The sequence below is a fragment of the Cicer arietinum genome, chromosome 1 (genome assembly GCF_000331145.2).
Source record: "Cicer arietinum cultivar CDC Frontier isolate Library 1 chromosome 1, Cicar.CDCFrontier_v2.0, whole genome shotgun sequence".
Classification (NCBI taxonomy): domain Eukaryota; kingdom Viridiplantae; phylum Streptophyta; class Magnoliopsida; order Fabales; family Fabaceae; genus Cicer; species Cicer arietinum.
The window spans coordinates 8,827,380-8,841,516 of NC_021160.2; the positions used below are offsets into that span (position 1 = coordinate 8,827,380).

General features: G+C 33.5%; 2 protein-coding genes across 7 annotated transcripts in view; one reads left to right on the forward strand and one right to left on the reverse strand.

Moving 5' to 3' along the window:
- The first annotated feature begins 2,968 nt into the window (after positions 1-2,968).
- LOC101490330 (uncharacterized) lies at positions 2,969-11,155 on the forward strand. Of its 6 annotated transcripts, none has more exons than XM_073364446.1 (5): positions 2,969-3,281; positions 9,174-9,434; positions 9,718-9,907; positions 10,558-10,601; positions 10,932-11,089. In XM_073364446.1, exons 1-5 carry the CDS (start codon positions 3,196-3,198, stop codon positions 10,936-10,938), a joined length of 588 nt encoding a protein of 195 aa, XP_073220547.1. In that variant the 5' UTR covers positions 2,969-3,195; the 3' UTR covers positions 10,939-11,089. The 6 variants fall into 6 exon arrangements, with proteins under 6 accessions (XP_073220547.1, XP_073220546.1, XP_073220544.1 ...); XM_073364445.1 differs by lacking the exon at positions 10,932-11,089 and adding an exon at positions 10,721-10,886; XM_073364443.1 differs by having other exon boundaries at positions 2,972-3,281; positions 10,452-10,601; positions 10,932-11,155.
- A 2,193-nt stretch (positions 11,156-13,348) lies between these two features.
- The window catches only part of LOC101490648 (outer envelope pore protein 16-2, chloroplastic-like), a 1,661-nt gene continuing 872 nt past the window's right edge, over positions 13,349-14,137 (reverse strand). The window contains exons 5-7 of the mRNA XM_073370048.1: positions 14,119-14,131; positions 13,706-13,773; positions 13,349-13,623 (exon numbers count right to left, since the gene is read on the reverse strand). Of these exons, the coding sequence (XP_073226149.1) occupies positions 13,480-13,623; positions 13,706-13,773; positions 14,119-14,131 (225 nt within the window). The 3' untranslated portion in view covers positions 13,349-13,479. The remainder of the gene's footprint in view (positions 13,624-13,705; positions 13,774-14,118; positions 14,132-14,137) is intronic.

Consider the following 14,137-nt stretch of genomic DNA (forward strand, 5'->3'; position numbering starts at 1 on the left):
TATATATATTTTACACCAAAATACTCCACTCTTAAATAATATTACATGTACTACTTTTTAAAAGTTAATAGAAAGTTGTTGGTCTCTTCTTTAAATATGTTTATTATTAAAAATGATTATAATTGAAAATAATTAAAATTAAAAGTAGTAAATTATATTATAAATTTAAAAAAAAATACATAAAAAAAAATTATATTAATAACATGAAACAAAATACATCAAATTAACTAACAAAAATATATTTTAAAAAAAAATCAAATTTATACTATTGATGTCCATCTAAATGACTTTCGAGGTCGTCGTCTAGCATGGAATGTATGATTTGTTTTAGACAGTCCACCAAATTATTTATATTTATCGAATAATATTTTCGTGATCCCTGTTTGCAACCGCTGACATGTCCTTATGCGCAGTCGACCTCTCAATCAACCTCACAACAACAATAGTACCCCTCAATTCGTTCAAAGAGTTTGACGACATTCTAGATGTGGAACTGAAAGTCATTTAGGTGGACATCAATAGTATATATTTGATGTTTTCTTCTTTATATATTTTTGTTAGTTAATTTAATGTATTTTGTTTCATGTTATTATTATAATTTTTTTTTTCCTTTTTAATGTATTTTCTTTGAAATTTATAATATAATTTACTACTTTTAATTTTAATTATTTTTAATTATAATCATTTTTAATAATAATAATAATAATAATTATTATTATTATTATTATTATTATTTATTAATGTATTATTTGAAGTAGCTAAAATATCACTAGAAGGGGGTTGAATAGAGATATTGTAGCTTTTAAAATTTTCTTTAACTCTGTATCATCTATGAGAGGATGAAAGTCAGAGGGTAGAATTTTGAAACTGGAAGTGATGGTTAAATAAATAAAGAGGAGAGAGTACATAAAATGACACTCAAATTTATATTGGTTCACTCAATATAGGTTAGGTCCAGTCCTCACAAACTTGTGAATTTTCACTATAGCTCAAAATGACTTGTGCTCTTACGGAGCTCTTTTTCAACTGCGTATTTTCTTAGCCTCACCAGGCTTACAACACTGTACTTTTACTAGCCTCAACAGGCTTACAACTCAAGTATATATCAACTTGAGGAGATAAAAGTAGTAATGTGTTTGATTTGTTTTGGGGGATCAAATCACAACTTTCTAAGATAAGATAGTGATGTGAAGTTGTATATAACACACTTAATAAAAATGATCCTCGGTTCTGTTGAAGTTTGGAAGAGTGTGTAGAATGAAGAGAGTGATGTTAAGTTTGAATAACTTAGATATTTTCTTGTAGATGATTCTCTTGATGTTTGAAGATTAATACTCCTCTATTTATAATTGTCTTTAGAGCTTCAAACATGTGGAGTAGCAAAATATAGCTGGTGGAGACTTTGCTAAATTTTCTTGGACTTGTCTTTATTTGCAAAACTGTCATTTAGCCTTTATCCTCCTGTTAAGTATGCTGAGAGGATGATTGTGGTGGTCCATCCTCAGATCTGGTTTGTATGAGGATGAGACTTTCATTAACTTTGATGTGACTTTCATTAACTTTGATGTGATTTGTTCTTTTTGGCTTTTTCTTTTCCTAACACTTATAATGTTGTGCCTCATAAGTCAAAGACAACATTTTTTGTACTTTAATACTTTTACTTTTTTTCCCATGTGTGAGGATGAATAGAAAACAGAAGTTCATCATCTCTTATGCATTGTGTATCCTCTAATGGTAGAAGCTATAACTTCATCCATGAGAAAAAGTATTAAGTCACCGTTGGAGACTTGATAAAAAGTCCAAGGTCATTAATCTTAATTACAGAAATGCCATTCAGCTGTCCTTTGGACTCATTCAGTCCATTCTCGTACAGGAGGTTCAATCCTCCTAGGAACTTGGACATGAGCTGTCTTTTTCCTTTTTCATTCTTCAAGACATGTAAGAATATATTTTTGTCTTGTTAGCTACAGTCATTCTGTATGTTGATGTGTCGGGTCGTTTTCAACATCTGAGGATGATGTGGACTATAGATCCATCCTCTTGCAATCTATCCTCGTACAGGAGGTTCAAACCTCCTAAAAACTTGGACATGAACTGTTCCTTTCTTTTTTCATTCTTCAAGACATGTAAGACTATATTTTTGTCTTGTTAGCTACAACCTTTTCTGTATTTGATATGTTGGGTCGTTTTCAACATGTGAGAATGATGTGTTGGATCATTTTCAACATGTGAGAATGATGTGTTGGGTCGCTTTCAACCTCTGAGGATGATGTTGACTATAAATCCATCCTATAACCTCGTACAGCCCGTCCTCGTACCTATTAAGTCTGTCCTTTGACTTCTTAATTTGACTTGTTCTATTTATTCATTCTTTGATATTGATTTGTATTCTATTTATGAATGAAAAAAAATTGTTCTAGGGAGGATGAATATTTTACAACTTTGAAGCTTCATCCTCTTAAGGGTTCATCCTCTTGTATTTCTATTCTCCGGTCAGATTTTTCTCTTTTTTACCTTAATGACGAGTAACCTGTTTTCAAGGATGTTCATGGATTTTTCATCCTCATATCTAAATTCTTCATCCTCTAATTTTCATATAGACACATCTTGACCCATAGTTTTTCTTGACTTCTTTCAAGAGATTTTAGGTGTGATTGAGATATAATATATTGCGATAATCATCCTCAGTTCTTTCATTGTTGGCTTGATACAATACACCTGTTTATGTGAGTGGCTTCAAGGTTGACCACTTATGTTCTTTTAACAAAATCTCAAATGCAAACATTAGTAGATCACCATTTAGAAAACTTAACATTTATTTCATAAGGTTTGTTGTCATTAAAATACATATAAAAAATGTTTTTACTTCAATATTATTTATTATTATTATTATTATTATTACTATTATTATTTATTGATTTAATAAAAAAAAATTCACTCCTAGTGAAAGGTAGCTCTCCGGGCTAGCGACCTCAAACTCATTATAAAAAATTTCTTCCTTCAACTCCATGCGTAGCGACTTTCAACCGGAGGAGATAATATTATTTAGGAGTGAGGTATTTTAGTATATAAAAAAAAAAATATAAAAAAAATCCGAATTAATAAGAGCATATATGAGCTTAACAATTTCCACGTATGCCTTATGCCAAAACCCTAATTCTATAAAGATGAAATCCTAGTTTGAAGGAGTTGTTTATGATGATATATAAAGAAGCTTCTGCATGCTTACTGATTGAAACTCGCTACTCTCATTCACTGTCTTCTCCACCAACAATTCTGAGGTAAGCATTCATTCCTACAACTCAATTTTTGTTGCATGCATGTGTATATGCTGTAGCATTATCATTAAATTAACTGATTATATTGAATAAATTAGTTTGTAACAACTCTTGTTAATTAGTTGGTTAGTTTGGTTGCAGTTGTTCATTAGTTTGTTAATTACCGTTTCAATACTGTTCCAGAATAGGAAATCTATTAGACCTAGCCGACGATGTACCGCATGCTCTAGAATATAATGACTTAGGGCTTTTGGGGTAAGAATAGCTTAACAGGGTGTTTCCTTGGTCCTACATATCCTTTAGTGTGGCAAGAGAATCAAAGCTACATAGTTCTATGGTAGGATGAATGAGATCGACTTGTTGGCGTAGAGAGTAGTTCACCTATTTATAGAGTTCATGGGCCTTCACCTATTTATAGAGTTCATGGGCCTTGGGCTCCAAGCCTCTGGTAACCTCCCAATACTCATTTAGTGGAGCAATCGGGCTGAGTTGTTACATAAAGTTATGACGGGCCAAATACATTTTTCATATTATATTTTTCTCTACTTGTCTCTCATTAGTGGTTAGAATAATAAAGATTATGCTATTAATTCAAATTCTGGTGTGTGTATATGCTGCAGCAGCAATGCAGAGGTGTGAAACTCTCAAGAGTGAGTTGCCTGATTGTGTTATTTCGTATATCTTTTCAATGTTAAGTATGAAAGATTTGGTGAAAATCAGCACATTATCCAAACGATGGCAGCACGAATGGGAATCAAGGATTGACCTCAATTTTGATCTCCAAAACATGTTTGATAACCATAATAATACAATTGGTAAAGGGCTCCAATCTCAATTTGCCACAAGATTGGATCAATTCATGCTGCATTATCAAGGTTCTATCATCCGTTCAATCCGCATAAATTTTCCATTAGGTGATCAACATAGTGATGTCATTGATAGATTGATTTCCCGCTCAGCGTGTCAATCGTATTGAATTGCTCTTCGCTAATTATACCGATTTCAAAATGGAGCCATACAAATTTTCCTTTACTAGCTTATCTTCACTTGCAGATGTGTTAGAGAATGAGCTTTCTGTTAGACTGTTGATGATGATGTCAGCAGTCTTTATTGTTTTAGTCTTTATTTCATTAATAAGTATCCTAATTAATAGGACAATGCTGTTAGTTTTTTGTTCTGTTTTGGTAGACCTATTCTTTAGCAATATTTTGAGCAAGGATCCACATTCTTTAGGTAGTTGTAGACGTGATCCTTTTGTTTTCTTGTAATGGCTATTTAAGAGCCTTAGCTTCTCATGATTCAAACAAGAGTTTTTCCATTCATTGAAAGTATTCTATACTATCTGCTTTAACAATTGGTATCAGAGCTCCGAAAGGGGCCTGATAGTGTGAGAGTGTAAGTAAAATACAAAGAGATCAAGATGTCAATCTCAGAAAAGTTCGTGCAGCCATCCATTCCCAAGTTCGATGGTCATTATGATTTCTGGTCAATGACAATGGAGAATTTCCTCAGGAGCAAGGAAATGTGGAACTTGGTGGAAGAAGGAATCCCAGCACCGGCAATTGGAAATGCACCAGCAAGTGAGATACAAAGAAGGAGTGTGGAGGAGGCTAAACTCAAGGATCTGAAGGTGAAAAATTTTCTGTTTCAAGCCATTGACAGAGAAATTTTGGAGACAATCCTTGACAAGGGAACATCGAAAGCGATTTGGGATTCGATGAAACAGAAGTATCAAGGGTCCACGAAGGTGAGAAGAGCTCAGCTTCAAGCTTTGAGGAAAGAATTTGAGTTACTAGCCATGAAAGAAGGAGAGAAAGTAGACAACTTCTTGGGAAGAACTCTAACCGTGGTCAACAAAATGAAGGCAAATGGTGAGGTGATGGAACAAAGAACAGTGGTCAGTAAGATACTTAGATCATTGACCTCCAAATTCAACTATGTTGTTTGTTCAATAGAGGAGTCCAATGATTTAAGTACCTTGAGCATCGATGAATTACATGGAAGTTTGCTTGTTCATGAACAAAGGATGCAGGGACATCAAGAAGAGGAACAATTGTTGAAAGTAACCTATGATGAGAGATCAGGCAGAGGAAGAGGTAGAAGCATGAATAGAGGAGGACGAGGTAGAGGACGAGGCAGACATGCTTTCAACAAGAGTACAGTTGAATGTTTCAAATGTCATAAATTAGGACACTTCCAATATGAGTGTCCTGATTGGGAGAAAAGGGCAAATTATGTAGAGTTGGATGAGGAGGAAGAACTTCTTTTGATGTCCTATGTTGAAGCCAACAATTCGAAGGAAGAGGCAGTATGGTTTCTTGATTCTGGTTGTTCAAACCATATGACTGGAAACAAACAATGGTTTGTGAAACTAGATGAACAATTCAGCCATTCAGTGAAACTTGGAAACAATCTCAGAATGCCAGTGAAAGGGAAGGGCAGCATCAGACTTGAAGTAGAAGGTGTAACTCAGGTAATATCAGAAGTTTATTATGTTCCTGAGTTAAAAAATAATTTATTGAGTATTGGTCAGTTGCAAGAGAAAGGTTTAGCTATCTTGATACAAAATGGAGAATGTCGAGTCTATCATCCTAGAAGGGGGCTAATCATGCACACACATATGACATCTAATAGAATGTTTGTGGTATTAGTTAATGTTGTACCACATGCATCATCTGCATGCCTAGGTGTGAGAAGTGATGATATTGGTGAATTGTGGCATAATAGATATGGTCACTTAAGTATCACGATATTGGTGAATTGTGGCATAATAGATATGGTCACTTAAGTATCACAGGTCTGAACTTGTTGCAACGAAAGGAACTTGTTCAAGGACTTCCCAAGTTTAGAGTGTCAACCAATATATGTACAAGCTGCATGAAAGGGAAGCAACATCGGAAGATCATTCCAAAGAAAAGCAAGTGGAGAGCAACACAGCAACTACAACTCATACATTCAGACATCTGTGGACCTATAACTCCAAAGTCATACGGCAACAAACGGTATTTGCTAACCTTTATTGATGACTTCAGTCGCAAACTTTGGGTTTATTTTCTAAATGAGAAAAGTGAAGCTTTCACAACTTTCAAAAAATTTAAAATTATTGTGGAGAAGGAGTCTGGTCTTTCTATTTGTGGTTTAAGAACAAACAGAGGAGGCGAGTTCACCTCCAAAGAGTTCACAGAGTTTTGTAGACTTGAAGGCATTAAGAGGCAATTGACTACAGCTTACACCCCACAACAAAATGGGGTCGCCGAGCGCAAAAGTCGTACTATTCTTAACATGGTGCGATGTGTGCTGGAAGAGAAGAAGATGCCCACTTCGTTCTGGCTAGAAGCTGTTAGGTGGACGTGTCACATCCTCAACCGAAGCCCAACTTCTGCTGTAAAGAACAAGACACCAGAAGAATGCTGGAGCGGAATCAAGCCTAATGTTGATTATTTTCGAGTGTTTGGATGCGTAGGAAATGTTCATGTACCAAATGCAAAGAGGTTGAAGTTGGATGCTAGAAGTCAAAAGTGTGTAATGATAGGATACAGTGAAGAGTCCAAAGGATACAAAATGTTTAATCCAATGACAAAGAAGGTGATAATTAGTGGAGATGTTGTGTTTGAGGAAGAGAAAAGCTGGGATTGGAAAAGGGCAGAAGAAGAAGCTAGAAATGACATTCTTGATTGGGGAGAAGTTGATGAAGACATATATGCCTCTAGTGATGACGAAAGTGAAGATGAGAGTTCACAAGAAGGAGGAGAATCTGGTCACAGTGGCACTTCGCAAGAAGAAGGAGAATCTGGTCATGACACTATAACATCCACACTGCCTGAAAGAAGAGTCACTCGGGCTCTAGATTATCTTCAAGATTATACAAGCGGAGAAGGACTCTCAGAAGAAGAAGAAGAGGTACAAAATTTAGCTTTATTTGTAGCTTCTGATGATCCTATTTTTTATGAAGAAGCAGTGAAAATGAAGAGATGGAGGGATGCAATGGATATAGAGATTGGTGCTATTGAAAAAAACGAAACTTGGCAGCTTGTTGATGCACCAGAGGGAGTCAAAATAATTGGAGTAAAGTGGGTCTATAAAACCAAATTGAATGAAAATGGTGAAATAGATAAGTGTAAAGCACGACTTGTGGCTAAGGGATATGCGCAGGAGAAGGGAGTAGACTACAATGAGGTCTTCGCTCCAGTTGCTAGATGGGATACAATCCGTACAGTGATAGCCTTGGCAGCAAGAAATGGATGGACACTTTTTCAACTTGACGTCAAAAGCGCATTTCTTCATGGTGAGCTGAATGAAGACGTTTACATTGCACAACCTCCAGGTTATGTGATCAATGGGAAAGAGAAGAAAGTCTACAAACTAAAGAAAGCGCTCTATGGTCTAAAGCAGGCACCAAGAGCATGGTTTAGCAGAATTGAAGGCTACTTTATTAAGGAGGGGTTTGAAAGAAGCAACTATGAACACACTCTGTTCATCAAAAGAGAAGAGAAGAACAAGATCCTAATTGTAAGTCTTTATGTTGATGATCTTGTTTTTACTAGCAATGATTCAATTATGATGAATAGGTTCAAAGAGTCTATGAAAAGGGAGTTTGAGATGACTGATCTTGGTAAGATGAAGTATTTCTTGGGAGTTGAAATACGGCAGAACTCTAATGGCATTCACATTTGTCAAAAGAAGTATGTTGAAGAAGTTCTAAAAAGGTTTGGGTTGGAGAACTGCAATGGAGTTAAGAATCCCATGGTTCCAGGAAGTAAACTGACAAAACAAGAAGATGGCAAGAAGGTAGATGCAACCTTATTCAAGCAAATGGTGGGAAGCTTGATGTACATGACAGTCACAAGACCTGATTTAGCTTATAGTGTGTGTCTGGTGAGTCGTTTCATGGCCAACCCTATGGAGGCTCACATGATGGCAGTCAAGAGAATTCTCAGATACATTAGAGCTACTACTGAATTTGGAGTTTTCTACAAAAAGGGATGTGAAGATGAGATACTAGCTTATACAGACAGTGACTATGCAAGGGATTTGGACGATCGAAAAAGCACTTCTGGGTATGTCTTCATGCTAAGTGGAGGAGCAGTGGCGTGGTCATCTAAAAAACAACCAGTGGTGACACTTTCAACCACCGAAGCAGAGTATGTGGCAGCGGCTGCCTGTGCATGTCAATGCATTTGGTTGCAACAGATACTTAAGCAGATTGGAGGTACTCAAAGCAAAAGTGTCAAGGTTCTGTGTGATAATTCTTCTACAATACAACTTGCAAAAAATCCAGTTTTCCATGGTAGAAGTAAACACATTGATGTGAGGTTCCATTTCTTAAGAAATCTCACAAAGGATGAAGTGATTGATATGGAACATTGTGGCACAAGTGAGCAGTTGGCTGACATTATGACTAAGCCTATGAGGTTGGAGCTGTTTGAAAGATTCAGAGAAGCACTTGGTGTGAAGCCAGCTGAGGTGATAAACTGAAATGCTTATGGCAGAATTCAGTTTAGAGGGGCAATTGTTAGACTGTTGATGATGATGTCAGCAGTCTTTATTGTTTTAGTCTTTATTTCATTAATAAGTATCCTAATTAATAGGACAGTGCTGTTAGTTTTTTGTTCTGTTTTGGTAGACCTATTCTTTAGCAATATTTTAAGCAAGGATCCACATTCTTTAGGTAGTTGTAGACGTGATCCTTTTGTTTTCTTGTAATGGCTATTTAAGAGCCTTAGCTTCTCATGATTCAAACAAGAGTTTTTCCATTCATTGAAAGTATTCTATACTATCTGCTTTAACACTTTCCACTCATTGTTTGACATATCTGCACCTACAGAACTGCCTCGTAGTAGCACCTATGGAGTTTTCTGGTGTATTTAAGAATTTGACAACTCTTGTGTTGCATAGTGTTGTTGTGCAGCAGGATCTGCTTCAGGGTCTGTTTTCCAACTGCATCAATCTTGTAAACTTCACCCTTGATGACTGTAACTTCAAGTCCGACTTGGAGATAATCAGTCCGACATTGTTACATTTGAACATTGTTAACTGGGAGGTTGCACATTGGAGGAAGAGGAATATATATATCATTGCATCAAATCTCTCATCCATTGAATATACTTGTAATAAAGGTGGTGCAGAACACACAATGAAGATTATGGAGGCTCAGAGGTAGACTAATTCGTAAATCTATTGGGTTTTCTAGACTAAAAAATTTGACAACAATTGTGTTGGATGGACTCGAACAATGTCTCCAAACATGTTTGGTTCGTATTTTGTTTTCCAAATATCTCCAACTCGAGGACGTCACCTTTAAGAACTGCAAGCTCCTATTAGATTTGAAAATTATCAGTCCAAAGTTGCGTCATTTGAAAATAATTGACTGTGGATATATGCATTACAATCCTCAGTGCATAGCTATTGATACATTGAATCTTTCATCCTTTGAATATAGTTGTCGCATGGGGAAAACATTCTATGTCACTGCTCCAAGGTTATTGAAAGTTTTTTGGGATGCAGCTAAGAGACAGCAAAATCCGGTTGATTTGAATGCATCTGAGGCACAGGAAAATCCAGACCCCTTTGGTCCAATTGCAAGTTTAAGACATATTGAGAATTTAGCTATGATCTGCAGCCCTTCACAGGTGAGTCAATTAAAACACATGTTTTCTACCTGATGTTTATTGCTTCTATCTAAATAAATACTAACTTTTAATATTTTAATAACTGATATTGTTTTATTTTTTTACTTATAAATGTTGTTCTGTCTTTATTGTATATAAAATAACATATTAAAGTTTAATAGATGCTTATTCAGTGGGTGATAATCTCTTGAAGATATTGCACTTTGCATCTTATATTTTAGTGATAATCTGCCTGTTTAATATCTCAATTGTATGTTTTTAGATTTTGATGTGGTGCATATTATTATTTAGGTAGAATTAATTACACTCACTTTCCCTTAAACTTTTTTTAAATGTTACTCACATCTGTTACCAAATAATTCCCTTAAACTTTTGCACTTTTTCTTAAATGTTTGTTCATCTGCATTCTCAGTTTTCTCTTGCTTTTTCATTGCATCCCATACATTCAAAAGTCAAGTTGCATCTCTATTGATTGCTTAGGTTTTTTAATTAATTGAGTCACTAGTTGCTTTTGATTCACTTTAATTATTACTGGTATAAACAGATAGCGAAATTAAGGAATGTCTTAGTTCAATTGCGAAATCTTAAACAATTGGAATTATGCATCGAGGGAGCATATGATCCTAATACGAAATACCTTTGGATTTTAGATATTGCAATGGCTTGTCAACATCTCCAAAAACTATCTCTCACGGTGAGTTATTCAACTAATTTAATTTTTTTATGAATAATAGTTTTTAACTAGTTATATGTAAATCAATTTTATGAAAGTAAAATTGACTTGAGCTACAACTTCTATTTTTCAATTTTCAGATTAGAAATTCACATTTGAAAAATTCACATAAGATTGGAATTCAGAGGGAAAGAAGAAAAGTTGCAGGGTTTTTTCATAATGAATTGAAATATGTCGAGTTACGTGGTTGTGTTTGCACCATAAATCTAATTGAGTTAGCTAGTCACCTATTGAGGAATGTGAATTCGCTTAAGCAAATGACTTTCCGTTCTCGTGACACATTCTATATAGGTGGTGAAACATGGAATAAGGGTTCTCAGAGGAGTTGTTGGCCAAAATGTCGAAACATTATTCATCATATGCTTAAAGATGATGTAAATGAACAGTGTCAACTTATTATTTTGTAGTTTTATTTTTTTTAATAATTTATGGTGAATTTTTTATTCTTATTAGTTGATTCATTCGTGAAAACATTATATACTTTACATTAATATGAATGACAATATTAACTATCCTTTTAAGTGTTTTTATTTGTATTATGAAGGAATCATTGTAGTGTTATTGTAGTATTAGAAAACATGTAGTAGCTCTTGTTGGGCTATATTTTCTTTTCTATTATTGAATATTATTGTATAAACTCTTATTGTATTAGAAAACATGTACAAACTCTTATTGTATATTAACACTTATTAGCTTCTTTTACAATATAGACATTGACCTTTCAATTAGATTTCTGAATCAGAGCAAAATTTCTTTTAATTAAACTTTTGACCATCTCAACAACAATATAGAATCAAGTTCGTCCATAATTTGTTGTTAGCCTTTTTCCCAAGCTATTTCACATATTAGAATGTGAAGGAAGGTATGCGATTTCTAAATTCACATATTAGAATTGCAGTCATATCTCGTTTTGTAATGTTGTGTATAACATCCCTTCTAAAGTGTTGTTATAAACTCTCCTTTGCATGTATCTCTAAGAAGCAATGTGATTTTGTTGAGAATAAAACCATTCATCACATGAAATATAAAATTCGAGGTAAAATGGGAGATGCGGTTTTAAAAATAGACATTAATAAAGCATATAATAGAATTAATTGAGGTTACATCGAACTAGTTCTTTTTTAAGATGGACTTTTGTAACAAATGTGTAGGTTGAATTACACAGGATAGAGGCTTTCGATAGAGAGCATTTCTTCCTCTATTTGTTCGTTCATTGTATGAAAAAGTTGTCTTCCATTATACAGAGAGCAAAAGCTAGGAAATATCCAAGGACTATGAAAAAACTTAGAGTTTTAATAAATGATTTAATGGTTGTAATTGAGTTACAATATAAAATGAAGTTTTCTATTATAGATAAGTGTTCCAAGACTATAGAGTGGTAATCAACAATAGTCTTGGATTGTCTATAGACAAAGTACCCATTTAGAATAAAAATATTTGGACTTATATTCTTCTAATTTATCATGTAAAGAATAAATAAATGATTTATAATTTGATTGATATTATTGTGTACGAAATTAAAATCGTTTAAATCCCTCCAACGATGTAGAACATAGAATTTGTTATTTAATACTCATTTTTGTCTTTCTTTTGTTTATTTGACCCAGATTTATCAATCTAACCCCTACTTTAACATCAAATACTCTAAGGCAGAGTTGATCTCATCATTTGATATTTGGAAGGAAAAATATCGCTCTAATGTTATCCTATGGTGGAGGTCATTGTCTTAATTTTTACGATGATAAAAAAATTAATTTCAAATGATTTCAATTAATTTTATAAAATTAATTATAACTACAACTAAATTGAATGTAAATATATATGTTTTGATACATGTAAAATTAAATTAAAATATAAATTTTTGCGCAAAAATCATATTTGAAATCAAATGTTATAAATATTAATTTTAATTTAGAATCATTCTTAAAAGAAAAATCAATTCATGTGAATAACTTTTAAATATATCAAAATTAATTTTACATTCTAAAATAAATTTTATCTATTTAAAACGTGAAATAAAACACACACTAAGTAAATGTTTAAATCAACATTACGAACCTTTAAATACACAATCAATTGGAAAGCCTGGAAGCCACTAGTTCTATTTTCAAACGCAATACTTACACATTAAGTGTATGTTTAGTTTCATAGTAAAATCGATAAAATTACAGTAACTCGATATAATTTTACTAAAAAAATTAATAATTTAATACCTTACAAGTTAATTAACCTCATAGGAATTTTTTAACTTACTTTTTAAAAATAGTCATTGATTTATTTTTTAATAGACATTGGTGAATTAAAATCGAGTGACCAAAGTCGTGGATGAGACAATACAAAAATCTAAAAATTAAGCCTGTAGAAAAATATACAATAATTGAACAAAACTTAAAAGATCATTGCATTTAAAAAAAAAAATATTCAACCATTTTATTTATATTAGTTTTATTTTAACTTTTAAATGCTAGATAGCATCATTGCATTTGCACCAAAGCAGCAGCCGAGCACTGCAAACTACCAGTTGTTGAAAGTGCTAGTGGTTGAAAACATTTAGCGTTGCTGTTCAGTAAATACAAAATTTTATTCTTTAAAAACATTTTTAAAATAAAATCCTTATTTTTAATTATTCTTCAAATAAATTTTCCATGATTTGTTTTTTCTTACTTTTGTATTTGTAGGACAAACGTTAGCAAGGCTGAACAAAAACGTGATCAAAGATAACTAAAATTTCAAAATAAAATTCATGCGAATTCCATCTTAGATATTTATAAGGAACTGTTACAACTGAAAGGGAAAAAAAAGATTACTAAAAGCAAATTTGCATAGACAGAGTATCCATTTAGAAAATTCCAGTGAGAAGTTTTGCAGCAGTGGAGATTGCAGCTCCAGTGATAGCACATTGAACAACATGTTCATGAGTGGAATCTTCCAATGTAAGTGCAAGGGTGGCCCCAGTTATTGCTCCAGCAACTGCACTGTTTTTCTGCATCAAACAGAATAAGTGATTATGTTATATATTGTTGACAATACCATAAGACTGAGATAACATGTTAACAAGGCATTACCCAGTCATGAGCTCCACGAGCTTCCTTCAGCCCATATGTTAGACCCGAATATATTCCTGCAGCCACTCCTGCAATTCAAAACAATCTTTATGTGTCCATAAAAGGAAGTTTTGTATTCCAAATTTCTTCGTCATATAATAATTGTAATTGAAGCAAAACTAAAACCGCTTTATTATGTAGTAACAATTCAAAAAAAAAAATAGAAAATGATATACACCACAAAATACAGTGTTGTCAATTGCAAATTGCAGATCATAACAGTTTGTTCAAACTCTCCAATACTAAAGGACAATAGTGCCACACAATAGCAGCTATTTGATAACATTTGCTAAAAACAAGTATTAATCGTTGGAAAATTCACATAGCATATAGTGTAGTGTCCTAAATAATAAGTAAAGGGAATATTTGATTACCCCATTGTAAGGACTCTTT

Bases quoted from the DNA above. Each gene is read 5' to 3' on its own strand.
- LOC101490330 (XM_073364433.1), top strand. From the start codon at position 3,196: ATGATGATATATAAAGAAGCTTCTGCATGCTTACTGATTGAAACTCGC. The intron at 9,435-9,717 runs GTAGACTAATTC...CTTTGAATATAG, and splicing joins AAGATTATGGAGGCTCAGAG to TTGTCGCATGGGGAAAACAT. The intron at 10,602-10,720 runs GTGAGTTATTCA...TTCAATTTTCAG, and splicing joins TCCAAAAACTATCTCTCACG to ATTAGAAATTCACATTTGAA.